We start from the raw sequence: 26439 nt of genomic DNA, 5'->3' as shown, positions 1-26439 counted from the left end.
CACCAGATTTGTATTATCCTGTCAGTGATTTTAGAGGGAACAATACACATGTGCCAAAGGCTGTATATTTGTATCAGAGTAACAGCCGTGTTAGTCTGTATTCGCAAAAAGAAAGGTGCCACAAGTACTCCTTTTCTTTTTGTATATTTGTAGAGTATTATTTTAAGTAATAGCCTCAATTTTTGTGGTCACAATTTTAAGTACAAATTTTGCACTCACAGCTCATGCTCAAATAAATGTGTTAGTCTCTAAGGTGCCACAAGTACTCCTTTTTTTTTTGTAGATACAGACTAACACAGCAGCTACTCTGAAACAGAGCTAGATAGTGACTTTAGGCACAGCCATGAGTAAAGGGCAATGCATAAATTGCACCACCCCAGAAGTAGCACCAGGAGGCACTATGACTCAGGGATACAGCTGTGAATCACAAATTCCTCCCCTGCTTCCTTTTTGCTCTGTAGTGAGGAAGTAATTTTGCTGCTGCTGCTGTGTATGGGCAGCACGTGTTTGCACCCTCAGTGTCAGTCTAGCTACGGTAGCCAGTGAGTAATGTGGTTGGAGCCAAGTCTCTGCATGTTACCTGTCCTTTCTATTTGCTCTGTGGTTGGGGGAGTAAGTGGGAATGCAGTGATTATTAGTAGTTAGGGGTCTGGTTCACTGTTTGTGTCTCCCATCTTGCTCATTTTGAAGCCAGTGCAAAAATAAGCCTCCAGCTTTATAGTCTATAGCGCAAACACATTTCTCAAGATCTATTGTAAAGACTATACAACTAATTTGATTTAATTAACAGGACCCAACTAATCTGGGATGGGAACCTTGTGTAAAGACATGGCTATTAAAAGTTTCCAGAATAATTACACGAAGTGGCTTGGAGTGTCTTGAAAGTTTATTTGAAAAAAGTATAAAAAAAGGACTACATTTTTTAGAAAAACACAAGAAAATGCAGCCATTTCCCGTGCAGCAGATCGGAATTGTAATGAATCTCTGCAGAATTCTTGATTCTTTTATTGATATAATGAGCAAAAATGGACTCTTCTTTCACAGTGAGTAAATACATTTTAAAATTAATTTAAAATATTTTTTCCTTTCATAGTAGTTTGATTCTTTGATGGTGAGCATATAATTACCCATCTAATTAGTTTGTATTCACACACTTGTTTCCTCAAGACCGGGCAAAACTAAAATGACTCAGCCACTTATATGTATTGAGTTTAAAAAATACTTTCCACTGTTTGCATTACTCACTTAAACTGCTTGAAAATAAGTTTTTCTCTAAAGATACCATTTATACCACTCTTGAGTCTTGTGCCTCCAGAATGAGTCATGCAGAAAAATCCCTTAGCTTTTAAGCTTTTTGGCCTTCTGACATGGATGGCTCTACAGTGAGCCTATCTCCTCACCAAGACATTCTGTGCCATGGGTGATCTAATAAAAGAGGTCATCCTCAGACCTTGGACTACAGTCAAGACTTGCCTTTCCATGTTTGGCCACATGGCCTCATGCATCCATATTACACCATTTGCTAGGCTCCATCTCCATTGCCTACAAACCTGGCTTCAATCTATCTGCTTACGAGAAAAAAGACAAGATCGGTGCCAAAGTAGCAATTCTGACCAAGGTTCTGGCCTCTCTTACTCAAGGATAAAACCAGAGAAAGTTTGGATGGGAATTCCTTTCCTCACAGCTACGTGCAAGGTGACTGGCTTCACAGATGACTCCATTTTAAGTTAGGGAGCTCATATGGGCAATTGTACTGTGAAAGATGCCTGGACCTTCAGGAGTCCAGGATGCATATTAATCTGCTGGAACAAAAAGAGGTCTGTTGGGCCTGCGATGCTTTCTTTCCATTCATCCAATCCTGACATATCCAGATAATATTGGCAACATAATGACTGTCCTCTACGTAAACAAACAGGAGAACAAGATACCTCCCTCTGCATATAGAGACAGTCAACATGTGGAACTGGTGTATCTGAAATCATATAACTGTTTCAGCAGTATGCCTATCAAATGTGCAAAGCTCCCTAGCAGACAGTCTCAGGAGACATTTTTCCTCAGACCATGAATGGGCGAGATTCACAATTCCATTCTCAATGGGAACTCCCTTCTATTCCATGGACAGACCACCTCAGTGATGTCTGTCCTCCTAAGTCATTGATACCACAGTCCTTTGGAAAATCCATCGTGACAGGGCTTGGGTCATCCTCATCACACCCAGCTGGCTGAGGCAGTTCTGGTTCTCAGACCACCTGAGGATTTCAACCTGCTTGTCCATCAGCATCCAACAATTTCCAGATCTGCTAATGCAATACAATGGCACCATCAGACACTCCAACCCAGGGCCACAACAACTCAAGGCCTGGCATTTGGATGGGCATCAGAGGTAGAGCACTCATGTTCCATGGTGGTTCAATCCATCCTCAACCAAAGCAGGAAGAATTGTATCAGGAGATGCTATTCAGCCAAGTGAAAGTGTTTCTCCTCTTGGTCACAACACCAATTATCTCTAGATTCCAGTGAGATCCCTGCTATTCTAGAACATCTATTCACCTTAAGACATTGGGTGTCTCTGTCAGTTCCCTACAGGTTCATCTGTCAGCAATCAGCGCTTTTCATTCTCCTACCAAAGACCACACTATCTTCATTCATCCTGCGATGACTAGATTCTTGAAGGGACTTATTAGATCCTTTCCACCAGTGGTGAAGAAACTCCACCTCATTCTTTTGACTCTCACCAAACCTCCTTTCAGATCATTAGCCTCATGCTCTATGTCCCATTTCTCGATAAAAGTTGCCAGAAAGGTGATCAAGCTGGGAGCACTCATGGCAAATCCACCACAGATTGCCTTTCTTAAAGAGAAGATCTCTCTTCAACTACACCCAAAATTCATCCCTAAAATAATTTCAGAGTTTCAAATCAGTCAAACCATCCACTTACAACATTTTTTTTCTAGAACCATGCGCCTCTGATGTGGCAAGGAGGCTTCATGCTGTAGACGTCTGATGAGCACTAGTCTTTTATCTACAGGGAACAAAAGCAACTAGAAAGACACCTAGCCTTTTTATTACCATAGCAGAGAACTCAAGAGGTCAGAGAGACTCTAAATGGATCTTGGATTGCAACACTGTTTGTTTCCAATTAGCTCTTATTTCCTCCACAGAGGGGGTGAGGGGCCATTCCACCAGAGTGCAAGTAATTTCTATAGCATCTCTGCAAGACTTGCCTTTACTGGAAATATGTATTGCAGCTATCTGGAGCTCCTTACACACCTTTACAAGACATTACGCTTTAGTGCAGTCTTCTACTGCTGATATAAGTGTAGGGACAGCAATACTACAGACAGTCATTACATCTGCATCTTCTCATCCACCTCCTGTTTGACCACTGCCTACTAATTTCCCACATGTGAAATTCACATAGTGACCATCACTTGAAGAAGAAATGGAGATTTACTTGTTACTACTGGAGGTTCTTCAAGATATGTGGTCCCTATCTGTATTCCACACCTTCCATCCCGCCCCCCCCCCCCCCCCCCCGCTGCAGATGATAACTAGATTTTCAGTAGAAGGAATTGGAGAGGTGTTGGTCTGCGCTGCCCCTTGTACTCCTGGTTCAGAGCATTAGAAGATCAATTGACGCTGCTTACTAAAAATCTCTGGATTCAGGTGCATGGTGTGCATGAAAACTCATGTGTGGAATACAAATAGGGACCACACATCTCGAAGACCCTCCAGTAGTAACAGGTAAGTAAGCATCCTTAATTTTGTCACTTAAGGCCTGATTCGACCACCTTTGCTCATGTTGAAAAGTATATTATTCTTGAAATAATTACACAAAAATCATTGCAACTATTTATATAGTGAAGTATCACTCAGAATGAGTACAGGTGACAGAAATGGGACCCTATTTCCATTTTCCTGTTTTAAAGTATTTTCTTTCCATACTTATTTCTAATAAGCTGTAAATATTTCACATTGTTCCTTTTTAGTTTGGTTTGGGTGAAGAGTTAAAATATAAATACTTTATTTAAAATATAAATATAAAATTCTGTTTAGATTAATATATATGGAAACACATGTTGTATTTGAAATGATGTAGACTTTTTTTTGTTCTATTATCTTTTTGGAAACCAAAGATTAGGTTTTTATATTATTTCAATAATTTAATAAAATTCTAACAGATATGTAATTGGTAAATAATACAAGTTTGGTGCAACATACAATATGTTGGATGTTACAGTCCCTAGGAAATACAGAGAATAATATTAGTATATTTCATAGTTTTATAGAGTTTCAGGCCAGAAGGGACCGTCAGATTATCTAGTCAGACCTTCTGTATGTCACAGGCCATCATATTTCACCGAGACACCCCTCTATTAAGACCAAAGACTTCAGTTTCCCTAGGACTGAAATGCTTTGGTCTAAATAAACTTTTGTGTGCCACAGTCAAAGAACAAGGTGCCACCAGTGCCCAAGGTGCCTGCAGTGGCAGGGAAATGATTAGGTGAGACATGCCAAGATAATCCCAGTGGGCAAACCATGCCATGTGCTACAAAGGAAGGTAGAAGAAACCCAAGGCCCTTGCCAGTCTGGGAGAAAATTCCTTCCCAGTCCCATATCTGGTGATCAGTATGCTCATAAGCATTTGATGAAGACACACCAGTAAGGCATTTAGAAAGAGAATTAACTACCATTTCAGAACACTGCTCCACCTCATCCAGTACCCTGTCTTCTGCTGTGGCCAACCTCTGATGACTCAGAAGAAAGTGGGGACAGAATATATCAACTGTGCTTTGGGGGAGGGGGAAGCAGGATTTTCTGCAGATTATCTTAATCAGAACTGCAAGTATTATGAGCACGTTAAGGGTAATGCAGGCAATCCCGTTCTCCCCATAGCCCATGAAAGAACAGAATGAACAGGTTGACTTATAGCCTTACAGATTTCAAGGCCTCTGAGCCCCTGCACATACAGGTCATAGAATTTCTCACAGAAGTTGAAATAGAGCATATCTTTTAAAGCATATATTTAAAATATATCTTTTCTTATTTTAAATGCTCCAAGTGATAGTGAATTCACCATCTTGCCTCACATGGCAAGTCTGTATGTGGAACTGGCACCGAGCCCTGCTTTGGTGCATGCAGGGAGTGTGGAGTCCCCCAGCGTCCTCTCTGTAGTTCCGTGGCAATTCTGCTACACTGGGGGCAATTTTTGGCCCTTACTCTCCTAAGTGAATTTTACTCATAAAGAAACCTATGTATGCTGTGATTCAGCTTTTTGTCTTCAGTTCATGTTAATCCAAATGAACTCCTATCAGTCTGAGAAAAAGATAATGAAAATAATACAACCAATTGTATGGTAAAGAAAAATCTGATAATTAATAAGTTAATGCTATTCTAGTAACTAACACCGCTAAAATTAAAATGGGTAAAGTTCAGCTACTACCTCTGATTTCCTAATGGCCTGACTCTTCACAGTATATTGGCAATCTTCAGAATAACTCATGCCTGGCATTCTGGATTCTGATTTATGAGCTCAGTCATCCCCCAATGTCTTAACCACCTGTTTTCCTACAGAGGAACAACCAGTTCCACAGTTACTACTTGTAATGCTTCCTAAAAGCAGAAGTAGTTAAGTCGATGAGCTTCTTGTCACCCATGTTCCATGTCTTCTGATTCTCCATCTTATCTGCCCTTTCTACAAAGGGCAGCATATTCTGTGGGAGTTACTAGTAACCTAGCAGTGCATTCAGACTTATAGGTACAGAGGAAGAACAGAAAGCTGAAAGATTTCATGTGTGTAGAATGTTGTTTATGTTTTATGTGTACATCTGTTAGGTAGAACAATTCTTTTCTATTCCTGAGTTGGTAGAAGCAAAAAGGACTTTTCTCTACAGTCAGTCATTTGAATTATTTTCTAGAGTAAATTATGATGAAGTCATAAAAAATTCTTTGGTAAAACATAGTTCCAATGTTAATCTAACATTTTCAAAGTAGTTGCCTTTTGACATTCCATAAAATGTGTAATGCAAATGAGAAGTTTCAAAGTTGATTGCCTAGAAAACGAAAATTAGTACAACTGTAGTTTGTGTAATCTTATAAACTTATTTCATACATATGTCAAATGATGTCTTCTAACTTTTTTTTAGGTGTTGAACGTCAAAACTCTGTTGCAGGTACTTCAGAAGTGCCCCAGACCCAGCACCTCAGCTCTCAACTAACAGTTGAAGCCAAAGCACTAATTGCAAAGGCCTCAGTAGAAAAGAAAAGGTCAGCCAATGGGTTTAGATTTGTTAACAATAAGCCATTATTCTTTCAAGAAAAGAGAAACCCTTTGATAAACAGTGTATTAATTCAAATTGGATAATTAGGAGTTGGCAAATAAAATTGGTCTTCCTTGCATCTTAAAGAACAGGCTACCACAAGGTTCTATGTTGACCCTAACTTTGTTTAATGTCTGCATGTCAAATCTTTTCCAAACTACAACCTCAAAGTGTGTGTATGCTAGTGATATCTGCCTGACTGCACAAACTGAGATGTTGGATGAAACTAACTAGATGATTGTTTACAGTTTTCTTTAATTCAAGAATTTAGAGAACGATCTGAATTTTGTACCTGAGTCCCAATAAGGTTGGTCTCTGCATATATACTGCATTCCTCCAGTATAATTATTTAGTTCACAACTTGTGATCGTGTTCTACGTCCCTCAACTTATTCATGACCACCAGCCAAACTACCGTATGTGATAGACCCAGGCCAGTTGGGTACAGCAGAGTAGTAGAAGGCAGATATACTGGCCACTGGATAAGCAGTTTTCTGTTCCCTGACTGACCAGAGCAGGGGCTGCTCCAGGCTAGGGTGGACACATGACTCCAGTTAGCCCGCAAAGAGTCAGTTGAAACCGTTAGGCTAATGAGAACACCTGACTTCTCACCTGACTCTTTGCAGGTTAATTGACCATTAAGCTAATGTGAACACCTGACTCTAATTAAGGCCCCTCTGATACTATAAAAGGGCTCACTCCAGTCAGGCCGAGGAGAGCCAGGGAGTCAGAGGAAAGGAAGTGCAGCCAAAAGGCTGGGTAATGAAGACACCCTCAAGCCACAGAAAAGGGAGCCCTAAGGTAAGGGTGAAAAAGGCGTTGAGAGAGAAGCGGGAGGGTTGTGTGGAAGTGACCCAGGGAAATGTAGCAACTCTGGCGGTGAGAGGTCAGCTGCCAACAGCTGCTGCCATTAGGGTCCCTGGGCCGGAACCCAGAGTAGAGGGTGGGCTTGGGTTCCCCCCAACCTGCCACTACAGAAACACCTCCTGGGAGGGGAAGACAGGCCCCTGTCAGGACAGGAGGTTAAACTGTTCTGGAATAAGCCTGTAGGGACAAAAGAGACTGAGGGAGTTCTCTCACCAACATCCTTGCTGGCTTATGATGAAAAGGGCTCAGTAGACTGTAACTCTGGCCCTAGAGAGAGAAGGGCTACGTGGAGGGTTGCAGTGAGCCTCTGAGGCTAGCATAAACCACCTGGAAATGCGGGACCCATGGGGACGAGGTTGGCGTTCAGCCACAGTATCTTGGAATTGTGTTAGCCCACCCTCTACTCCAGGTTCCGGCCAAGGGACCACAGTCTCACACTGAAACAGCACCATTGTATTAGGAAAAGTGGAGTAATACTCTTAATGTATCGTGCCTTATTGGGGCTTTTTGAGAACCCTTGGCAGCAGTACTACAGAATTATTTACCATCTGGTACACAACAACTGTGTAATATGTTGCATGCCACTTGGCTATTAGCAACCATGCATATCTTTTGAAAATGTCACCCTACCAGTCCTTATGTTTATAAACCTACTTGTTGCATATTAACAATTTATAACATATAAGTTAATGACTTGCAATGAAGCAGTTGACTACAATAGTAATAGCGTGTTGTAATATTACTGAACCTACTTCTTTTTCATTGATTTCAGGGAAGATCAGAAATGGTTTTTGGAGAAGTATCCTGACAAACTGCCATCATTATTAGGGAAACTGTATGTCTTTGCATTTACTTGGGTAGTTGGAGGAGTTTTAAGACGAGAGGCTGATTATGAGGAAGAGTCTCTGATTGGCATAGATACCCAAGATGAGTCTCTTGTAACTGTAACACGCAGTTTCAGTAACTTTGTTCGTGATATATTTGAAGGAGAATCACCTATTGGTAAGTTTTGCTATATGTCGTATTCATTAATTTTATGGTGTTTCTATTATAATTAGTTTGAAGGTTTTCATCTTTTAGAACCAAATATTATAAATAAAAAATGTTCATGTTTGGACTTAAAAGCCACATATTATATATATGGTTTTGTACACTTTTTACAATGTATAATACTTAAAAACTAAAAAAGATCAAATTAGCTGAATAATTATCTGTTTTCAAAGTCCCAGATTTTCTCCCCAAAATAATTTGTGTAATTATCATATTCAGACAAAGTCACAGTCATTAATAATACTGTGACTGGGAGAGGTGAAGTTGTCAGGGTAGGCCAGCCATGATTTCCACTTTGGCTGATTGCTGAAAAACTGTTCACAAAGCAGCAGAAAATACGTGTAGTTCCAGAGTTGCTAATCAGTTTAAATTTAGAAGGATCATTTATTTAGAGTGTGTCTACGCTGCAAAGAAACACTTGTGGCAGGGTACATCTCCACTGCAATTAAACCCCCATGGCTGGTCTGTGCTAGCTGGCTTGGGCTCGGGCTAAGGGGTTGTTTAATGATGGTGTAGACATTTGGGCTCAGGCTGCAGCCCAAGCTCTGGGACCCTCCCACCTCACATGGTGCTAAAGCCTGGGCTCCAGCCCAAGCCCAAATGTCTACACCATCACTAGACCATCAGGCCCCTTGGCCTGAGCCCTGTGAGCATGAATCAGCTGGCATGGGCCAGCCACGGGTTTTTAATTACAGTATAAACATATCATGAGCGCCCCAGTCTGGTGACTTTGTTTTGCAGGACTTGCACTATGGGGCTAAAAATAGCAGTGTAGACATGCCCTCTTGGGGTGAAGCCCAGGCTCTGAGACCCACCTCTCTTGCCCGGTTTCAGAGTGCAGGCTGTAGCTTGAGCAAGCACATCTACACTGGTATTTTAGTCCCGTAGCATGAGCCCAAGGCAGTTGACAAGGCTCTGAGACTCACTGCCATGGGTTTTTTTCAATGTGGCATACCCTTATTGATAATCAAAATGTATTTTTGACCTTGCAATGAGTGATAAGAAGGAGAGATGTTTAAAGTGTTTTTTAAAAATCTAGAAATATATGTACACATTTCATTTCTTTGAGAAATAAGCTATATTGACTACTGTTCAGTTGTTTAGCTTTCCAGCACCACACTTAAAGAGGCAGTTGAACAATATGAAATCTCTAATTTCTCTGGGGAAGATCCTCAGCTGGTATAAATTGTCATAACTCTTTGACGTCAAATTCTAATGTGCACAAGCTGAGGATTTGTCTATCTGCTTCAGTATCTGATTCCAACTTCCCAGGCATTCAGTTCCCAGCTGGAGACAGGGTTATCTTTGAGTATTTTGTGGATTTACAAACTGGTGACTTTGCACCATGGACAGACTTAGTTCCTACCACTCAGTTTCTAATTCAGCAAGGTAAGATTCCTCAGCAAAAATCTTTAGTACTGTATTATCTACTTTATTATGGGAGGATCTTTTTTCCCTTTAAATATAGTGCTTACAAAAATGAAAGATTCACACCACTGTAGATTGGAGTCCTCTGTTTATCCTCAGAACAAGTACAGTATTGTGAGTGATGGGGTAAACTATCCTCTGGGTGTTCATTGAGCATATCTCAAATTTGACTTGGAGATACCACCTGCATGGATGAGAGGATAGTTCAGTTTTTTGTAATCATCCATTTCTTAATGTCTGTGCTGAGACAGCCAACAGCATTCTCCTTCAAGTTATGGTCCCTATATGTATTCAGTCAAGGTGCACATGCACTTCATATGCCTGAGACCTGAAGATTGTTCACTAGCAGAGTCCTTTGGTCTGCACCTGTGCCCTTCTACTCCTCATGTTCCAAACCAAGAATATAAGGAGTGGTGCAGACCTACGACCTCTCTATTTCCTTTTTACCACCTGTGGCCTGAGACAGAACTTGTCTAGTATCCACAGCTTTAGCTAGCATTCTTTATTTTAGTGTAAGCAGTTGTAAATAATTTGGCCTTATATAAGTTTATTCTAGGGTTAGAGATAGGTTTAGGAGCCAGAAGTCTGGGATCCCTGCCCTCTCTCTCACTCCCCTGTACAGAGTACCTAGTATGCCCAAGACCACAGGATTCAAGATCTGTGTAATCTGCCCCCAGACCTTCCTGGTCAGTGACAACCACTTGACTGCATTGCCTTGGGGAAGCTCACATCCCCTCTATGTATAATATCTGCTGCTCCTTTCTTCACTGAACCGATAAATCCCATAATTTCAGATTTAGAAGATTCCTGATGGATTGCTCAATGAGGCCTTGATCCAACCCATCAGACCCCCTTATACATCAGGCAGAAGTGTCAAGAAGTGCCCCATTCGATCAAGGTTGTCTCCAGCTCCAGAACTGCTGAGAGCAAAGTTAAGGACACTAGCAAACAAAGCAAACATGACTAGGGTAAGGGTAAACTCTCTCACAAGAATAAATGTGAGAAATCCCTCTCTAAGTCCTCATTTAAGAAAAGGACTTCTTCCCAGACCCCTTCTGACTCAGATGATACTCTATGCTCTGTTACATGTGTGTCAGGAGCTCACAAGGAGCCAGGGTACCAGTTTCTCAGCTCTGAGAACCAAAAATTCCCTGAGGAATTTCAACCGCTGAAGGAGTGAAACTATTCTCCATACCAGTAAGGGAAAGGAGCAAGTGGATGCCTCCTCCACCAATGGTACCAACTTGCATGGAGAAGGAGTTGTTGATACCAAGAACTGCCGTTCACCCAAAACTGGCACCACCAGCACCGCCAAGGGTTTGTCCTGTTTGTCCCCCAGCAATAAGGGTCAGATACACTATCCCAGAGGACCCTACAATCTGTGCAGACTCAGAGTTGCCAGTACTGTCAGATCTGGTCCTTGCCCACACCATTGGTTCGTCATTCACTAATGCCATCTACTAGCTGAGCCATGATAAGACCACCACCAGTACTGATGGTCCTGCCCATCCACACAGAGGATTTGTACTCCTCTAATGAATCTGGGGTCAGTGGGAGAGCTTCACGGGTTTTATCAAGATGGGAAGTCGGCCCCAACAGAGGCTCTAAGATTTAATGGGCACCTTCCCACTCCCACAGGAGAGGCTACCCAGTTCCTCGGAGGGACCGTTATCTCCTATCATTACCTCTGTGATCCCTCTCAATGGATTTATTGGAGTTCCTGGGATCCTTATATGAGAGATCCTGAATACAGAACAAGAGTCAAGGCATATATCCCCACCTGGGGAAGAACCCCAACCCACTCAGGAACACTCCAAGGAAGAGAGAGAATCTGACGGCAGAGTTATTATCAACCTCACCAAGTGAATAGGTCTCATCAGCCTCACTGTCACCAGCAGACAACTATAGACAACACCAAGATCATCTTAGAAAAATCACTCTAGATCCCCATGGAAGAAATACAGGATATCATAAATTACTGGATGTTCTCCAGAGCTTAGATCGTAGTAAGGTGGCATTGCCAATCTATGAGGCTATCTTAGAACCAGCCAAAATGGTCTGGCATACTCCATCCACCTATGCTTCCACTCCAAAAGGAATGGAGAAGAAATATTTTGTACTGTCTAAGGGCTTGGCTACATTTGCGAGTTAGAGCACATTAAAGCACCCTAGCTCACTACCTGTCAACACTGGCAAGGCATGTAGAGCGCTCTAACTCCACGGCTAGAGCGCTCCTGGTACTCCACCTCGGTGAGAAGATTAACGCTTGTTGAGCCTTGGCTGAAACACCTGGGCGTCAGTGTGAACGAGGTGTTGCATTACTGCACTCTGATCAGCCTCTGGAAACATCCCATAATCCCCTTAAGTCAAGTGGCCACTCTTCTCATTGTTTTGAACTCGCTGTAGGAATGCAGATATGCCCGTTGAAAACTCCATTTCTGACAGCTGGCATGCTTATCTGCTCCAAGACAAACTGGTGACCATTTACAAACTGGTGACTTTGCACCAAGGACAGTAAAGCAACCATTACTGTGGAAAGCTGTGAGTAAGAGAGAGAGGCGGGAGGAGAGGGGGGCCTGCTGCTGTCTGAACTTACAAGACAGCATGCTGACATACTCTCAGCCCCACCAAAAACCCACTCTCTCTCCCCTCACATACACACAACACACTCCCTGTCACACTCCACCCCACCCCACCCCCATTTGAAAACCACGTTGCAGCCACTTGCATGCTGGGATAGCTACCACAATGCACTGCTCTCTGTGGCCATTGCAAGAGCTGCTAATGTGGCCATGCCAATGTGCTTGTAGCTGTCAGTGTGGACAGATTGCAGCGCTTTCCCTACTGCGCTCTATGAAGGCTGGTTTAACTCAAAGCGCTCTATATCCGCAAGTGTAGCCATGCCCTAAAAGGGCATAATACTGTTTCTCACACCCTGGTCCAGACTCTTTAGTGGTGTAGCCTGTCACCAAAAGGAACAAGCAACACCAACACAGATCTGCACTCACAGATAGGGATACCAAACATCTAGACGTCTTTAGGAAAAAGAACTTCATTTCTGACACTTTACAGTTCTGCACAGTAAATTACCAGGCTTTAATGGCAAAGTATGCTTTTATTAATTATAATAGGGTCTCTGAATTCATCAACTAGCTGCCTCCAGAACACAAACTTCAGTGTCAAATAGTCATTGAAGAGGGTATATTGATAGCCAGGTCTGCCTTCCAGGCTTCAGTAGATGCAGCTGATACAGCCTCGTGCTTGGTGGCAACATCTGTAGTCATGAGACGGGCTTTGTGGCGCTGATCCTCTGGATTTCCCAAAAAGTCCAGTTAACTGTGGAGGTCCTTCAAAGGAAATTCTCTGGGTACCTATCCTCCTGCACCACAGATGAAATGCCCTAAGCCTCAGTCTCACTGACAACAGCAGCTACTTAACCCTTTTACCAGCAGAAAGCTAATGAGCCTCCTAGAAAACACGAAAGAATACAGCAAAGTAAACAGAACTTTTCCCCTTTTTTCTCCTTCTGGGCCCAGTCTCTCACTGAGTAAGCCTTTTGACAGCACTGTCAAGAGCTGTAAACCAGTCCGCCTGCCAAATCTACTTGTATCAGATTCCCATACCCCGGGTGACAGCCACCTTATCCTCTGCATGGCACCATAAAACATCAAACAAATGGGTTCTGGAAACTATCACCACTAGTTGTACAATAAAGTTCCTGTCCATTCCCCCTTTAAAACCCTCTCCCCCATCCCACTCTAGGGACTCCTCTCACAAGAGATGCTAAGAAAGACTCCCTGCTCCATCTGGGAGCCATAGAGCCAGTACTACCCCAACACCAGGGAAAAGAATCTTACTCAAGGTATTTCCGTATCCCCAAGAAGAAGGAGGCTGGAGGCCCATACTAGATTTCAGACAGTTTAATGTCTTCATCCTTCGCCTGAGATACGGAATGATCACTCTGGCCTCTATAATTCCCTCACTAAACTGGAGTAATTGGTTTACAGCTCTCAATTTAAAGGATATTTATTTTCACGTAGATCTCCACCCTACACACAGGAAATTCCTGTGGTTTATCATCATTACCAATACAGAGTGCTCCCCTTCCACCTCTTGACAGCTCAGCAAGTCTTCACAAAGGACTTGTCAGTAGTGGCAGCGTCATTGAGACACATCAACATTCTTATACCTAGAAGACTGACTGGTTTTGAGAAAGTCATGCCAGGAAGTACATGTGGCAACTCTGTCCCTAATCTGATCCCTACAATTGTAGGAGTGAAGGCAGAAAAATAAAAAGTAAAAGCAGAAAAGTCCACTTTAGCTCCCACACAGACTATAGACTTTATTGGAGTGACTTTGGATTCAAACATGGCCAAAGCATTCCTACCTCAGGTCCAGTTCCAAGCAATGAAGGATCTCATCTCTCAACTTGGATTGAGCCCTCAGATAACAGTACGATCCTGTCTTGTTGTCATAGACCATATGGCTTCATTATATATGTGACTCCTTTTGCAAGATTTTGTCTGTAATGTCTACATACATGGTTGCAGACAATCTATTTGCCAAGCAATCGCAATCTGGATAAGTTGTTCTTGCTTCTCCACAGGCTTTTGACAGCACTCACCTAGGCGGGAAAACATGAAGATAGTGTGTGTGTAGTGGTTCTCTTCATCATCCACCACCCACAAAAAGGTTAATTACAGACTTCTCCCTACTAGGTTGCACAAAGTGCCCAAAGCTTGCAATGGTTCTATCCATCCATCCCTGCATGTTTAGGTTATGTTGGACAATGTGGCAAACTGTTTATTATATCAACAAACAGGAAGGAGCAAGGTCCATCCTTCTTTACATAAAGGCTGTCAATCTATGGAATTGTTGTATCTCCCCCTAGGCAACCACCTTGGTAGTGCACCTTCTAGAGATTCAGAGCGCTCTGGCAGACAGCCTCAGCAGACATTTCTCCAAAGACAATGAGTGGGAAGTATGTGACTCAGCAGTTTGGAGCATTATTCAATGAGGACTCCTACCATGAGTTCTCTTTGTATCTCACAAGAGCAAAAAATGCCCAGCCTACTGCTCCTAAGCAGCCTGGGGCCAAAACTCCACTTTTGTGTATATTTCTAGTACAATGGTTGGAACCACTAAAGTACACATTCCTGCCTATACCTCTCTTACTAAGGAAGATCAAGCAAGGCAAAGTGTCACTGTCTCCTGTGTGGCCGAGGCACTTCAGGTTCACCAGCATTCTCCAGAAGGCCTTGCATCTGTGCATCTTCATTCAGCTCTTACCAGACCTATTGACCCAGGCCAGAGGCAAGATCACCCCTCCCAATACAGCATTTCTCCATATAGTGTCTTGGTATTTGGATGGATGACAAATTTAGAGAGGTCATACTCAGAGGTTGTACAATCCATCCTTAAGAATAGTGGAAAAGACTCCATGAGAAAATGCTATAAAGGAAAATGGAAGAAATTCTCCACATGATTAGCATCATAGGCTATCCCCAGACAGTTCTAGATCCCTATTATTCTGGACTACCTCCTCTCCCTGGAAAACACTAGGGTTGTCTCTCAGCTCCTTGCAAGAGCATGTGGTGGCTATTAGTGTCTTTCATCTTCTGGAAAACAATGAGACTTTGCTCATCTAACTACAGGAAGGTTTCTGAAGGGACTTGTCAGAATCTTTCTTCTGATGCTGAAACCTACCCCAATATGTAACCTCAATTTTCATCCTGTCAGCATTAATGAATTCCCCATTCAAACCTTTAGCCTCATGTTACTTCACTCATCTACCAATGAAAGTTGCTTTTCTGGTTGCAATCACCTCAGCCGAAGAGTAGGTAAGCAGAGCTCCTTATGGCGAACCCTCCCTGTGTGGTGTTTCATAAGGATAAGGTTTCCTTCAGGTAACATCCTAAATTCATTCCAAAAGTAATCTTAGGATTCCATCTGAACCAGGTCATCCACTTATCTGTCTTCTGTCAGAAGCCCCATGTATCCAGAGAGAACAGGAAGCTCTACTTCCTGGATTATCTGTTGAGCCTTGGCCTTCTACCTACAGAAGTGCAGCAACACTTAAATACCTTTAAAAATCTGGGCCCTACTGTTCAAATCAGATGCTCAGTTTGGTAGGGCAGTGCTTGAATCTATATTTAATTAGGACACCAAGTCCCACCACCCATTGATGGGGTACTACTTTCCAAACTAGCCAAAGAGAGGGAATATGCAGAGGACACTCAAAAAGAGGTGAAGACTTCTTACTTGTGGTGAGATTTTCAGGGTTGACTCTGCATATACGCACTCCCCACCCACCTTTCTCTCTTCCTCCGAGTCCTAATATAATCACTGCAGTGGCAGTGGAAGAAACTCAGGGAATAGCAGGTGCTATGCCCCTTTTTATAGCTTTATCCTCAGAATATTCAGGAACTCTAAGGGGAAGAGCAGGAGGGGGCACATGAGCACTCCAATGACATTGCTATGAGAAGTTTTAATCATCTAGGCCAGGGGTCGGCAATCTATGGAGCGTATGCCAAAGACGGCACGCCAGCCAATTTTTAATGGCACGTGGCTGCCTGCCGGGTCCCAGCCGCTGGCCCCACTCAGCACCCACTGCCGAACCCAGGCCGGGACCCCGGCAGGCAGCAGCGTGCCATTAAAAATCCTGCCCGCCCTGGCCCATTCTTCTTCTCCTGACCCCGTGCAGGGGTAGGATGAAGAAGCTTGGTCCTGCCAGCTGCTGCTGCAGGACAGGCAAGCTCCCCGCTCCCCCCACCGTGCTGGGTGCCTGCCCCTCCTCTCCGTCCCTGCTGCTGATCAGCTGATGGCCCTTGCTAGGGAGGGGCAGAAGCGGAGCCACAGCGCGCTCGCTGCTCCAGGGAGGAGGCGGAGAAGACGTGGGGACTGGGCCTTGGGGAAGGGGGGTGGAATCAGGGCATATCCCCTCCAGCCCCCTGCCGTGAGCCGCTCTGGGCAGGTGGCTGGGAGCACCCCCACGACCCCAGCCCATACCCCTAGCCCTCTGCCCTGATCTCTGCACCCCTCATACACCCCAGCCTCCTTCCCTGACCCCTGCACTCCCTCACGACCCCAGCCCTGACTCCAGCACCCCCCACACATGCCCCCAGATCTCTGCCCTGACTCCTGCACCCCCCACACACCCCAGCCCTGACTCCAGCACCCCCCACATATACCCAGCCCCCCGTGCCCTGACTCCTGCATGCTCCTCACACACTACCAGCCCTCTGCCCTGACCCCTGCATCCCCCCATGACCCCAGCCTTGACTCCAGCACCCCCCACACATACCCAGCCCCACCCCCCATGCCCTGACTGTTGCACCCCCCACATTCTCACCCCCACCGTGAGCACCAAATGGGAGCTCCTATACCCCCCCCCCACATTCCTACCTGCATGTCTCGCACCAAATGGGAGCTACCCAGCTAAGCACTCCACACCCAAATCTCCTGCCCCAACCCTGAGCCCCCTCCCTCATTCTAGCTCCTGGCCAGACCCCACATCCCAACTCCCAGCCTGCTCCTTCACCCCCAGCCCTGTGCTCAGTGCACTCCCACCCTCAGCTCAGTGCAGAGAGAGAGGAAGACAATGGGCTAGAACCAGGGAGAAGGTAGGTACCCGCTCTACGTGGACAGGGCCGGGATCCCAGACTGGCAGCGGGCTGAGTGGGGCCGGCAGCCAGAACCCTGGCTGGCAGGAGCCGGAGGACAGAACCCCAGACCAGCAGCGGGCTGAGTGGCAGTGGGCTGCGCTGCTCAGCCCACTGCTGGTCTGGGGTCCCAGCCCACTGCTGGTCTGGGGTCCCAGCCATTGGCCCCGCTCAGCCTGCTGCCGGTCTGGAGTTCTGGCTGTCAGCCCCTGCCAGCCAGGGTCCCAGCCGCAGGCCCCGCTCAGCCTGCTGCCGGCCTAGGTGAACGGAACCCCAGGCTGGCAGCGGGCTGAGCGGGCCGGCGGCGTAAGATCAGCATTTTAATTTAATTTTAAATGAAGCTTCTTAAACATTTAGAAAACCTTGTTTACATACAATAGTTTAGTTATATAATATATAGACTTATAGAGAGAGACCGTCTAAAAAACGTTAAAATGTATTACTGGCACGTGAAACCTTAAATTAAAGTGAATAAATGAAGACTCGGCACACCACTTCTGAAAGGTTGCCGACCCCTGATCTAGGCTGTGCCCACAGAGTATGAATATGCAGTCTGTCTCAAAAAACTGGTTACGAGTAACTTCTGTTTCTCCATTCTTGACCCACTGAGGCAGCTGTTATCCTGTAGAACAACACAACTGACAAAATCCCAGGGACATTCTTGAGTTTTGTAGATAAGGTGTTTTTTTATGTGAAAGTGCTTGAACTGTGGAATGATCCATCAAAGGAGATGAGACTAGTTCAAGCCAGACCATTTTCAGAGTGTGCTGCAAGACTTCCGACAATAACTCTGACAATGACAATGAATGGCACTCACATGGAACCTGTAGACCTGCTTCCCCAACATGGTGACATGATTACCAATATTTATATTGTTTAGGATCAGACACACTGACATCCATAGCAAGGGATTTCTTTCAAAGACTAATTCATAGCAAGACACCAACTGGCCAGTCAAGCAGAGCATTAAAAGAAAATGAGGCAAATTCTCTTGTCACTTACATGTATCCTTGAACAGCTGGGCCAACTACATTTCTCACAGGAAGAGCAGAAGGAAGCATAGCAGGCTTCAAGCTCAGCTGCTTCTCTTTCTCCCTCCCAGTTTGTGAAGGGCAGCCCCTCCTCCTCTCTCCTTCTCCTTCTTACCCCCAAAAGTAACCATCAGCTCTTGAGCAGTTCAGCTCCCTCCCTTAGAGGGGGCACAGCAATGGGTGGCAGCAACAATGGACCCCTGCAGAGATGTAGCGCCCAGTGTAAATTAATTCAGTAGCAGGAAGAGGGCAGCATTATCTGAATTGTATTGGGAAGGAGGAATGGAAAGAATGTGTTCAATATGGAGGCAGCATGGGTGGAAAACAACATAATTTTGTGAGTTCCTTAATCAATACAATGATTAAAAAAACAGAAATTATAACTAAACAATCTATTTTTTAATTCAGAGACTACATCATTTTCTGATTCCCTGAGATCTGGGAGTAATAAAGACGTGAACTCTGGAAGAGGAGATACTCTAAAGCTTATACCCAATATGGATACAATTTGCTATTCTTTTCTAACCAGCCTTCTTTTAATGAATAAACATCCAGTACTTATCACAGGTAATAAAAACTCTTAACTTCTAAAAACAAAGCAAATACTGTAGTTTGTTAAATAAATTATTCATGTCCAAATAGATTTTAAATAAAATACAGACATAGGAATTCCCTTGACTCCCTTTAGCCTAGTGTTCTTTGTTTGATAAGTTTTATTTAATACTTTATTAACCCCTTCTCTACATAGGAAAAGCCGAATATAGTATTAGTTAACATCTAATATATAGCATATGCATAACAAAGGACTGATGGTGCTGAATCTTGCAGTATCCAATTCTGTCGCTCTTATTCATGTCGAGTAGTAACTTACTCCAGAAAATACCCCATTAGAATCAGTGGAACTACTCACAAAAGGTATTACTCAATGTCAGTGATGGTAACAGAATCTGTCCCACAGCAAGATGATGGGATTTAAACCGTTCTCAAAAAAAAAAAAAGCGTTTAGCAAAATGGTGGATGAATAGCAATCTGAATTGAACGTTCAAACAGCTTTTGATAAATTGACTTCCAGAAAAACTGTGAAGATGAGCCCTAAACTGACTCCTGAATCTGCAGTATCTGCTGTTGCTTTCCCAGCTCTTTTTTCCTTATGTGTAAGGGACAGTATATAATCTAAATCTTCACTTTTATGTAATCTTTGACTTTCAGGTCTTAAATTGTCCATTAAGAGAGAGATGAAAACAGCTGTAGCTTGGGTAGGAGTACTCTGATGCACAGTATGAAAACTTTCCAGCTTGAACATCACAGCTCCCCTGTGGCAGCATTTTCCAAAACATAATATTCTTATCAATTTTTCTCCTTTGTACATTTAAGAAAATATTGAAAGGTATAAAATAAACAAAGATTTAACATGTGCAATATCAGTAATAGTGTGCAGATTATGAATTCATGTTTTGGCACACAGTTTTGCCATGCATATTACTGAAAATTTGATCTTAAGTGTTTCAATTCTCTGTGTCTTTGGGGTTTTTTTAGGAGACTCTGGTATTGGGAAGACTGCCATGATTCAAAATATGCTTGAAAGACTTCAGAAACAAGGAGGATTATTTGTAAAATCAGGAACAATTTTAGGAGATGTCATCTTATATAATGAAGTTAAAAAAGCAAGGTTGTAGATGGCTGTCCAGTTTTACATTTTCCATCAGTATTTAATATCATAGGAAGTAATACAATCAAACTTTCCTTAGGATTGATAATGAATAAATAATAGGCATTAATAATAGCATTATACTATACTTATAGTGCGGTTGAGGCAGCAGTTTTATTTTAAACCCCCATTTTCAAGTGCTTTAACTTTCTGGAACAAACTAATATTTTAGCCAAAATAACTTATGCTTGTTCTTAGCTCAAAGATGAATTTGTTTGAGTTTTGTGAAATTCCATTAGTTTACATTTTTAAAGAAATCTGTCTTTCATGTAATGAGAAATTTTCCAGATTTTGTATGTGGCCAGATTGGAAAATGTGTTAAAATTTAAATTAAACTTTTTTTTAAAAGTAATAATAGTCTTCACTGAGAGCAAACTGTTTTCAATACCAAAGGAAGAAGTACCTGAAAAATGTTGACATTGTTATTCACAGCTCCATTGTTAGAACTATGTATAAATTCTCATCCCGTAGAAAAAAGATTTATTTCATTACTCTGATTGTATTATTTCTTCTTGGCACTTAAGTTACAAAAATCTTTTGTGTTTTTCCTACTTGTGTCTTCCTGATCAGTATGTTAAAGATTTCCAGTTACCTAACAGTTGATACACTCCAAGGTGCTCAGAAGAGAGTGTGGCCCTCAAATGGAGACTCAGGTATGAGATGGCATTCATTTCTAAAAGGTTTTAGGACCAGATTTTCAGTAAAGCTTTGATTTTTATCAGAAAAATTTTGCATCTCTAATTAAACTTTGGAGCAAAATGTTGGGGGCAGTTAATTACACCAACATCTGATCCTGATTAGATGTCTAACCATTTGAACTGTAGGTTCAAACTATACCTGCAGAAAAAGAGGCTGAGCTGAAGTCTGTCTGATAATCTGGACTTCACATCTAAAAATGACTGTAAAGTTGTATTAATTAGTAACAAGCATACAAGTATCCTAGTACTATACTTTTTTTTATAAACATTTGAATATTTATGTGACATTGGTAGGAGAACTGAGAATACAGGCATCAAAATTAGCTCAAGAACTCAAATCATGATAAGCTTCTATAAGAGTGACACCAAAATAAACCAAGCTTTTCATCATTATTGTATTTCAATTTGATTGGAAGGACAAAGCTTGTATGTGTGTGTGGTTGTTACATTTTATTGGTGTGAAAATGTGTTTGAAAAATGTAAGTATACTTCAGCAAAGTCTTTTTGATTTTTCATCTAAGTGCATCTATAAAGAAATTTCTGGGCACTTATACAAAATTTCTAAGAAATATACAGCACAAAAATGTATTTATTTAAAAATTATTTAAGTATGCAGTAGTAGATTCACTCCCAGGGATAAAATAAAAACATCATTCGTTCAGACAAAAGCCAGGGTAAATAGATCAGCCATGCTCCACCTGAGCTGAAAGTCAACGAGCTTACTTTCTTTAGAACTAACAGAAGAAGTAAAATCTAGCATTGGAATTCTTGCCTCTAGTCCTGTGTTTCTCAAACTTTTGTATTGACCCCTTTCACACAATGAACCTATGAGTGCGACACCCCTTATAAATTAAAAACACTTTTTTTGTATTTAACACTATTATAAATGCTGGAGGCAAAGCAGGGTTTGGGGATGGAGGCTGACAGCTCACAACCCCCCATATAATAACCTTGTGACTCCCTGAGGGGTCACGACCCCCAGCTTGAGAACCCCTGCTCTAGTCCCTTAGATATTCAAATATATATGGGGAATCACAGTGAGAGCATGCTGGTTGATGTCAGGTGTCATAACATAGCACAGGGAGATAGCTAAGAAATAAGTCTTGTAGGGAATTATACATCTTAAATTACATCTACAGGTGAACAAGAACTTACTGCAGTGTTTGGACAGTTCATGTGGTATTTTTCTAGTGCCACACATTGCTAAGCACTGCTGCACTAGCTGTAACTTCCAACTGGTCATCAAGCCCATGTAATGCACTGGTTGCTTCTTTTTTTGAGAGAGAGATGTCAAGCTGCATGTCATCTCCAGACTGAGTGCACTACAGTGTAAACTGCTTCGCTATCTCCCCTTATGACTTCACATAAATGTTGAACAGAAGGGATGACCGAAAATAATCCTGAGCAGCCATGCATTAGAAAGCCCTGCAGTTAACTGGGCAATTGCCCAACAACATGTTTTTGGACCACTGTGAAGGAACAAAAAAAGAATGGAACCACTTACGTGTAATTTCATCCATCCCAGCACAATTCACAGACAAGTCAATACAACCTTACGGCTAACAATGTCAAATGTTACCGAAAGATCTAAAAGAATCTCTATGACTGTTGTCCATTGCTAGAAGGAAATTATCAGCCAGTAAGATTGGTTCATTTTTCATACTGTTCTCTGGACTCAAGGATTATTATTACAGAAGAAATAAATCTGAGAACTCCAGATGACACAGGAGGTGCTTCACTACAACTTTCCCAATAACCTTACCTGAAGTGGAAGGTTAGAGACAGTATGGTTATGGAGTTCTGAGGATGTAAAATGCCACCACCTTAAAAGTATGCACCACAAAATGCCGCATTTGGCAAAGTCACTCATGTCCCTCAGTTTTAAGTGATGTTGCAGCACATTTCCTGTAGGGTCCTGGAATGTCTCTTGTACTAAAACTGGTACCTCTTTTGCAATTTCTTTTTGGTCATCAAGTTCTAATTCCAGAAATTTGCATGGCTGCCATGTGAAGGTTGGTGCATACAGGCTAGAATGGATATCCAATTTCAGTGTCCTCTGTCACAATTCAGTAGAGTTGCTATTCACAGCTTTTCATTCTTCATATACAACTGGAAATACAATGTCATCAGTTAGCGTTTCTCAAATTGGGGTCCACGGACGCCTGGGGGTCCCTGAGGATACTCCAGGGGGTCTTGAGCCCCACTGATCAACTCCTCCCCCTCCTTCCCAGCACCTGCACACTGAGGAACAGCCCAGAGCCCATACCCTGAACCCAAACTTCCTCCCAGAGCTCCCACTCCCTCCCACACCCAACCTGCTGCCCCAGCCCAGAGCCTGCACCCCATACCCAATCTCCCTCCTGCATCCCAACCCCTGGCCTCAGCCCAAAGCCCGCACCCAAACTCCCTCCCAGAGCCCGCATCCCCTCCTGCACCCCAACCCCCTACCCCAGTAGGGTTGCCAACTTTCTAATTGCACAAAACCAAACACCCTAGTGCCTCCCCTAGGCCCCGCCCCCACTCACTACATTCCCCCTCCCTCGGTGGCTCACTCTCCGCCACCCTCACTCATTTTCACTGGGCTGGGGCAGGGGCTTCGGGTGAAGGCTCCGGCTGTGGGGTCTGGCTTTAGGGTGAGGGGTTTAGGGTGCAGGAGGGGGCTCCAGGCTGGGGGATGGGGCCGAGGGATTCGGAATGCAGGAGGGGGCTGGGGGTTGAGTCAGCGGGTTGGGGTGAGGACAGGGTGAGAGCTCAGGGATGAGGGGTTCACGGTGTGGAAGGGGGATCTGGGCTGGGGGTCCAGGGGTTTGGGGTGTAGAGAGGGTGTGGGATCTGGGCTGGGGGTCCAGGGGTTTGGGGTATAGCAGGGGGCTCCGGGTTTGCGGGGGCTCAGGGTTGGGGCAGAGGGTTGGGGATTGGGGTTGAGGCGCAGGCTTACCTTGGATGGCTCCCGGTCAGCGGTGCAGCAGGGCTAAGGCAGGCTGCCTGCCTGTCCTTTCACTGCGTTGTACATGCCCTGGAAGCGGCCAGCAGCAGGTCCGGCTCTAGTAGGTTGGGCGGGCAGGAGGTTCTGTGCACTGCTCTCGCCCACAGGCACCGCCCCCCAGCTCCCATTGGCTGGTGCTCAGGGTGGGGGCAGAGCCAGACCTGCTGGCTGCTTCTGGGGCGCAGCGTGATGCCAGGACACATAAGGACTAGCCTGCCTTAGCGCCACAGCTCCGCCAACTGAACCTTTAATGGCCCGGTCGGTGGTGCTGACCAGAGCCACCAGGGTCCCTTTTCAACCTGGTGTTCCAGTCGAAAACCGGACACCTGGTCACCCTATGCCCCAGCCTGGTGAAAGTGAGTGAGGGTGGGGGAGAGCGAGCGATGGAGGGAGGGGGATGGAGTGAGTGGGAGGAGGGAAGAGGTGGAGCAGGGGTGGGGCTTTGGGGGAATGGGTGGAGTGGGGGTGGAGCCTGGGGCTGAGTGGGAGGGCTTGGGAAGTCCCCAAAAAATTTTAAATCAAAATGAGGGTCCTTGGTTTGCTGAAGTTTGAGAACCACTGTCATAAGTAATTCTGGTGGAGAATTAGCTGGTTTTTTGGTCGTCTTCCACTGTTAAGAACTTTTTTAAACTTTTTAATGTAATCTCTATATTTGGAAAAACAATTTTTGAATAAATAATGTATATATTTTACACAGTAGCTTAGTAGTAAACTTCCTTTATCTCTTTCAGGAGAAGAAAACATTTTTAACTTATGTTTTAAATATGCTTTTTTAAGATACACAGGCAATGAGATGCTTTGAATTCAAACTATAAAATTATGGTTAAATCATAGAAGTACGTTTGAATTGTACCAAAATCCAAACAAGTAAAACAGTGTTCTATTCTACTATGCTTAAAAACATTGGCAATGCTTAAAATACCACACTAATATGAAGACAGTACGCACTTTGATTTGAATTACATTTTTGGTAGTGATATTAAAAGAAAATATTAGCTGTAATAACAGTATGCAATATTAATAGCATCTTAGGTCTGGTCTACACCACGAGATTAGGTCTAATTTAGCCATGTTAGGTTGATTTTATAAGCAATGCAGCTGTATAACCAACCCCATTTCGCTGACCTAAAGGGCTCTTAAAATTGACTGCTGTACTCCTCCCCGACGAGGGGAGTAGTGCTAAAATCGACCTTCCTGGGTTGAATTTGGGGTAGTGCAGATGCAGCATTGTGCAATTTGATGTTGTTGGTCTCCGGGAACTATCCCAGAGCGTTCCAACTTGACCGCTCTGGACAGCACTTTCAACTCCGATGCCCTAGCCAGGTACACAGGAAAAGCCCTAGGAACTTTTGAATTTCATTTCCTGTTTGGTCAGCATGATGAGCTCAGCAGAACAGGTGACCATGCAGTCCCAGAATCACAAATGAGCTCCAACATGGAGCAAATGGGGGACTCTGGATCTGATTGCTGAATGGGGAGAAGAATCCGTGCAGGCAGAACTCTGAATCAGCAGAAAACATGCTGATATATATATATATATACCAAAATCGTACAGGGCATGGTGGACAGAGGCTTCACCGGGGGATACAGCAGTGCCACGTGAAAGATAAGGAGCTCAGGCAAGCCTACCAAAAGACAAAGGAGGCAAACAGTCACTCTGGGTCAGAGCCCCATACATGCTGCTTCTATGATCAGCTGCATGCCATTCTAGGGGGGAACCCTACCACTAACCCACCACTGTCCGTGGACACCTACAAGGTTGGAGTCTCACGCAACATGGAGGAGGATTTTGTAGATGAGGAAGAGGAGGAGAACGCGCAGCAGGCAAGCAGAGAATATGTTCTCTCCGGCAGCTAGGACCTTTTCCTCACCCTGGAGCCAATACCCTCCCAAGACATATTGTTCCCGGACCCTGAAGGCGGAGAAGACACCTCTGGTGAGTGCACATTTGTAACTACACTACAGGGGTTAAAAGCAATTGTGTTTGATGTTTGATTTGCCCTGAAGAATTGGAATGGATTTACGGCCAGTACACCTACTGGAAAAGTCTGTTAATGTGTCTGGGGATGGAGCAGGAATCCTCCAAGGACATCTCCATGAAGCTCTCCTGCAGATACTCTGAAAGCCTTTGCAGAAGGTTTCTGGGGAGGGCTGCCTCATTTCGTACTCCACGGTAGGACGCTTTACCACGCCAAGCCAGTAGTCTGGAATCATTGCAGCACAAAGCATGGCAGCAAATGGGTCCTGGGTTTTGGTCGCATTCATGCAGCATTCGGTCTTTATCTTTCTGTGTCAGCCTCAGGAGAGTGATATCATTCATGGTCATTCGTGGTTGAAATAGGGGAAGTTTTGTAAGGGAACAGTAAAAGGACCAAGTTCATGCTGAGCTGTTTGCGCTTGGCTAAAAGAGATCATCTCAGAGAATAGCCACACGGGGGGGGGGGGGAAGGGTGTGCTGCACATCCACCACAAAACCTCAGCCCCTCCTGTTAAACGGCAAACCCAACCAGCATTGCTTGCTATGGGAAAGGAGGATGCTGTAGTTTGAAACCATTCCCCCATGTTATGAACATGGAAGAAGCCAACCCCACGTACCCTTTGATTTACCACGGCTGCCTGGAAATTGAATTCTGTTGCCCAGCCGTGTGTGATGTGTCACCATACCGGCAGGCGCTCAATATAAAATGCAAA

General features: G+C 43.9%; 1 protein-coding gene across 1 annotated transcript in view; it reads left to right on the top strand.

The window, feature by feature from the left end:
- Positions 1-26439, top strand: part of DNAH14 (dynein axonemal heavy chain 14) — a 454489-nt gene that overhangs the window by 244369 nt on the left and 183681 nt on the right. Inside the window, 7 exon segments of the mRNA XM_073336702.1 lie at positions 791-1043; positions 6147-6267; positions 7959-8188; positions 9509-9625; positions 18765-18923; positions 19893-20025; positions 20635-20717. Of these exon segments, the coding sequence (XP_073192803.1) occupies positions 791-1043; positions 6147-6267; positions 7959-8188; positions 9509-9625; positions 18765-18923; positions 19893-20025; positions 20635-20717 (1096 nt within the window).

This window comes from Lepidochelys kempii, chromosome 3 (genome assembly GCF_965140265.1).
Source record: "Lepidochelys kempii isolate rLepKem1 chromosome 3, rLepKem1.hap2, whole genome shotgun sequence".
NCBI classification, from domain to species: domain Eukaryota; kingdom Metazoa; phylum Chordata; order Testudines; family Cheloniidae; genus Lepidochelys; species Lepidochelys kempii.
Note: the sequence above shows the minus strand (reverse complement) of the source record. Positions and strands in the feature narration are given on the sequence as shown.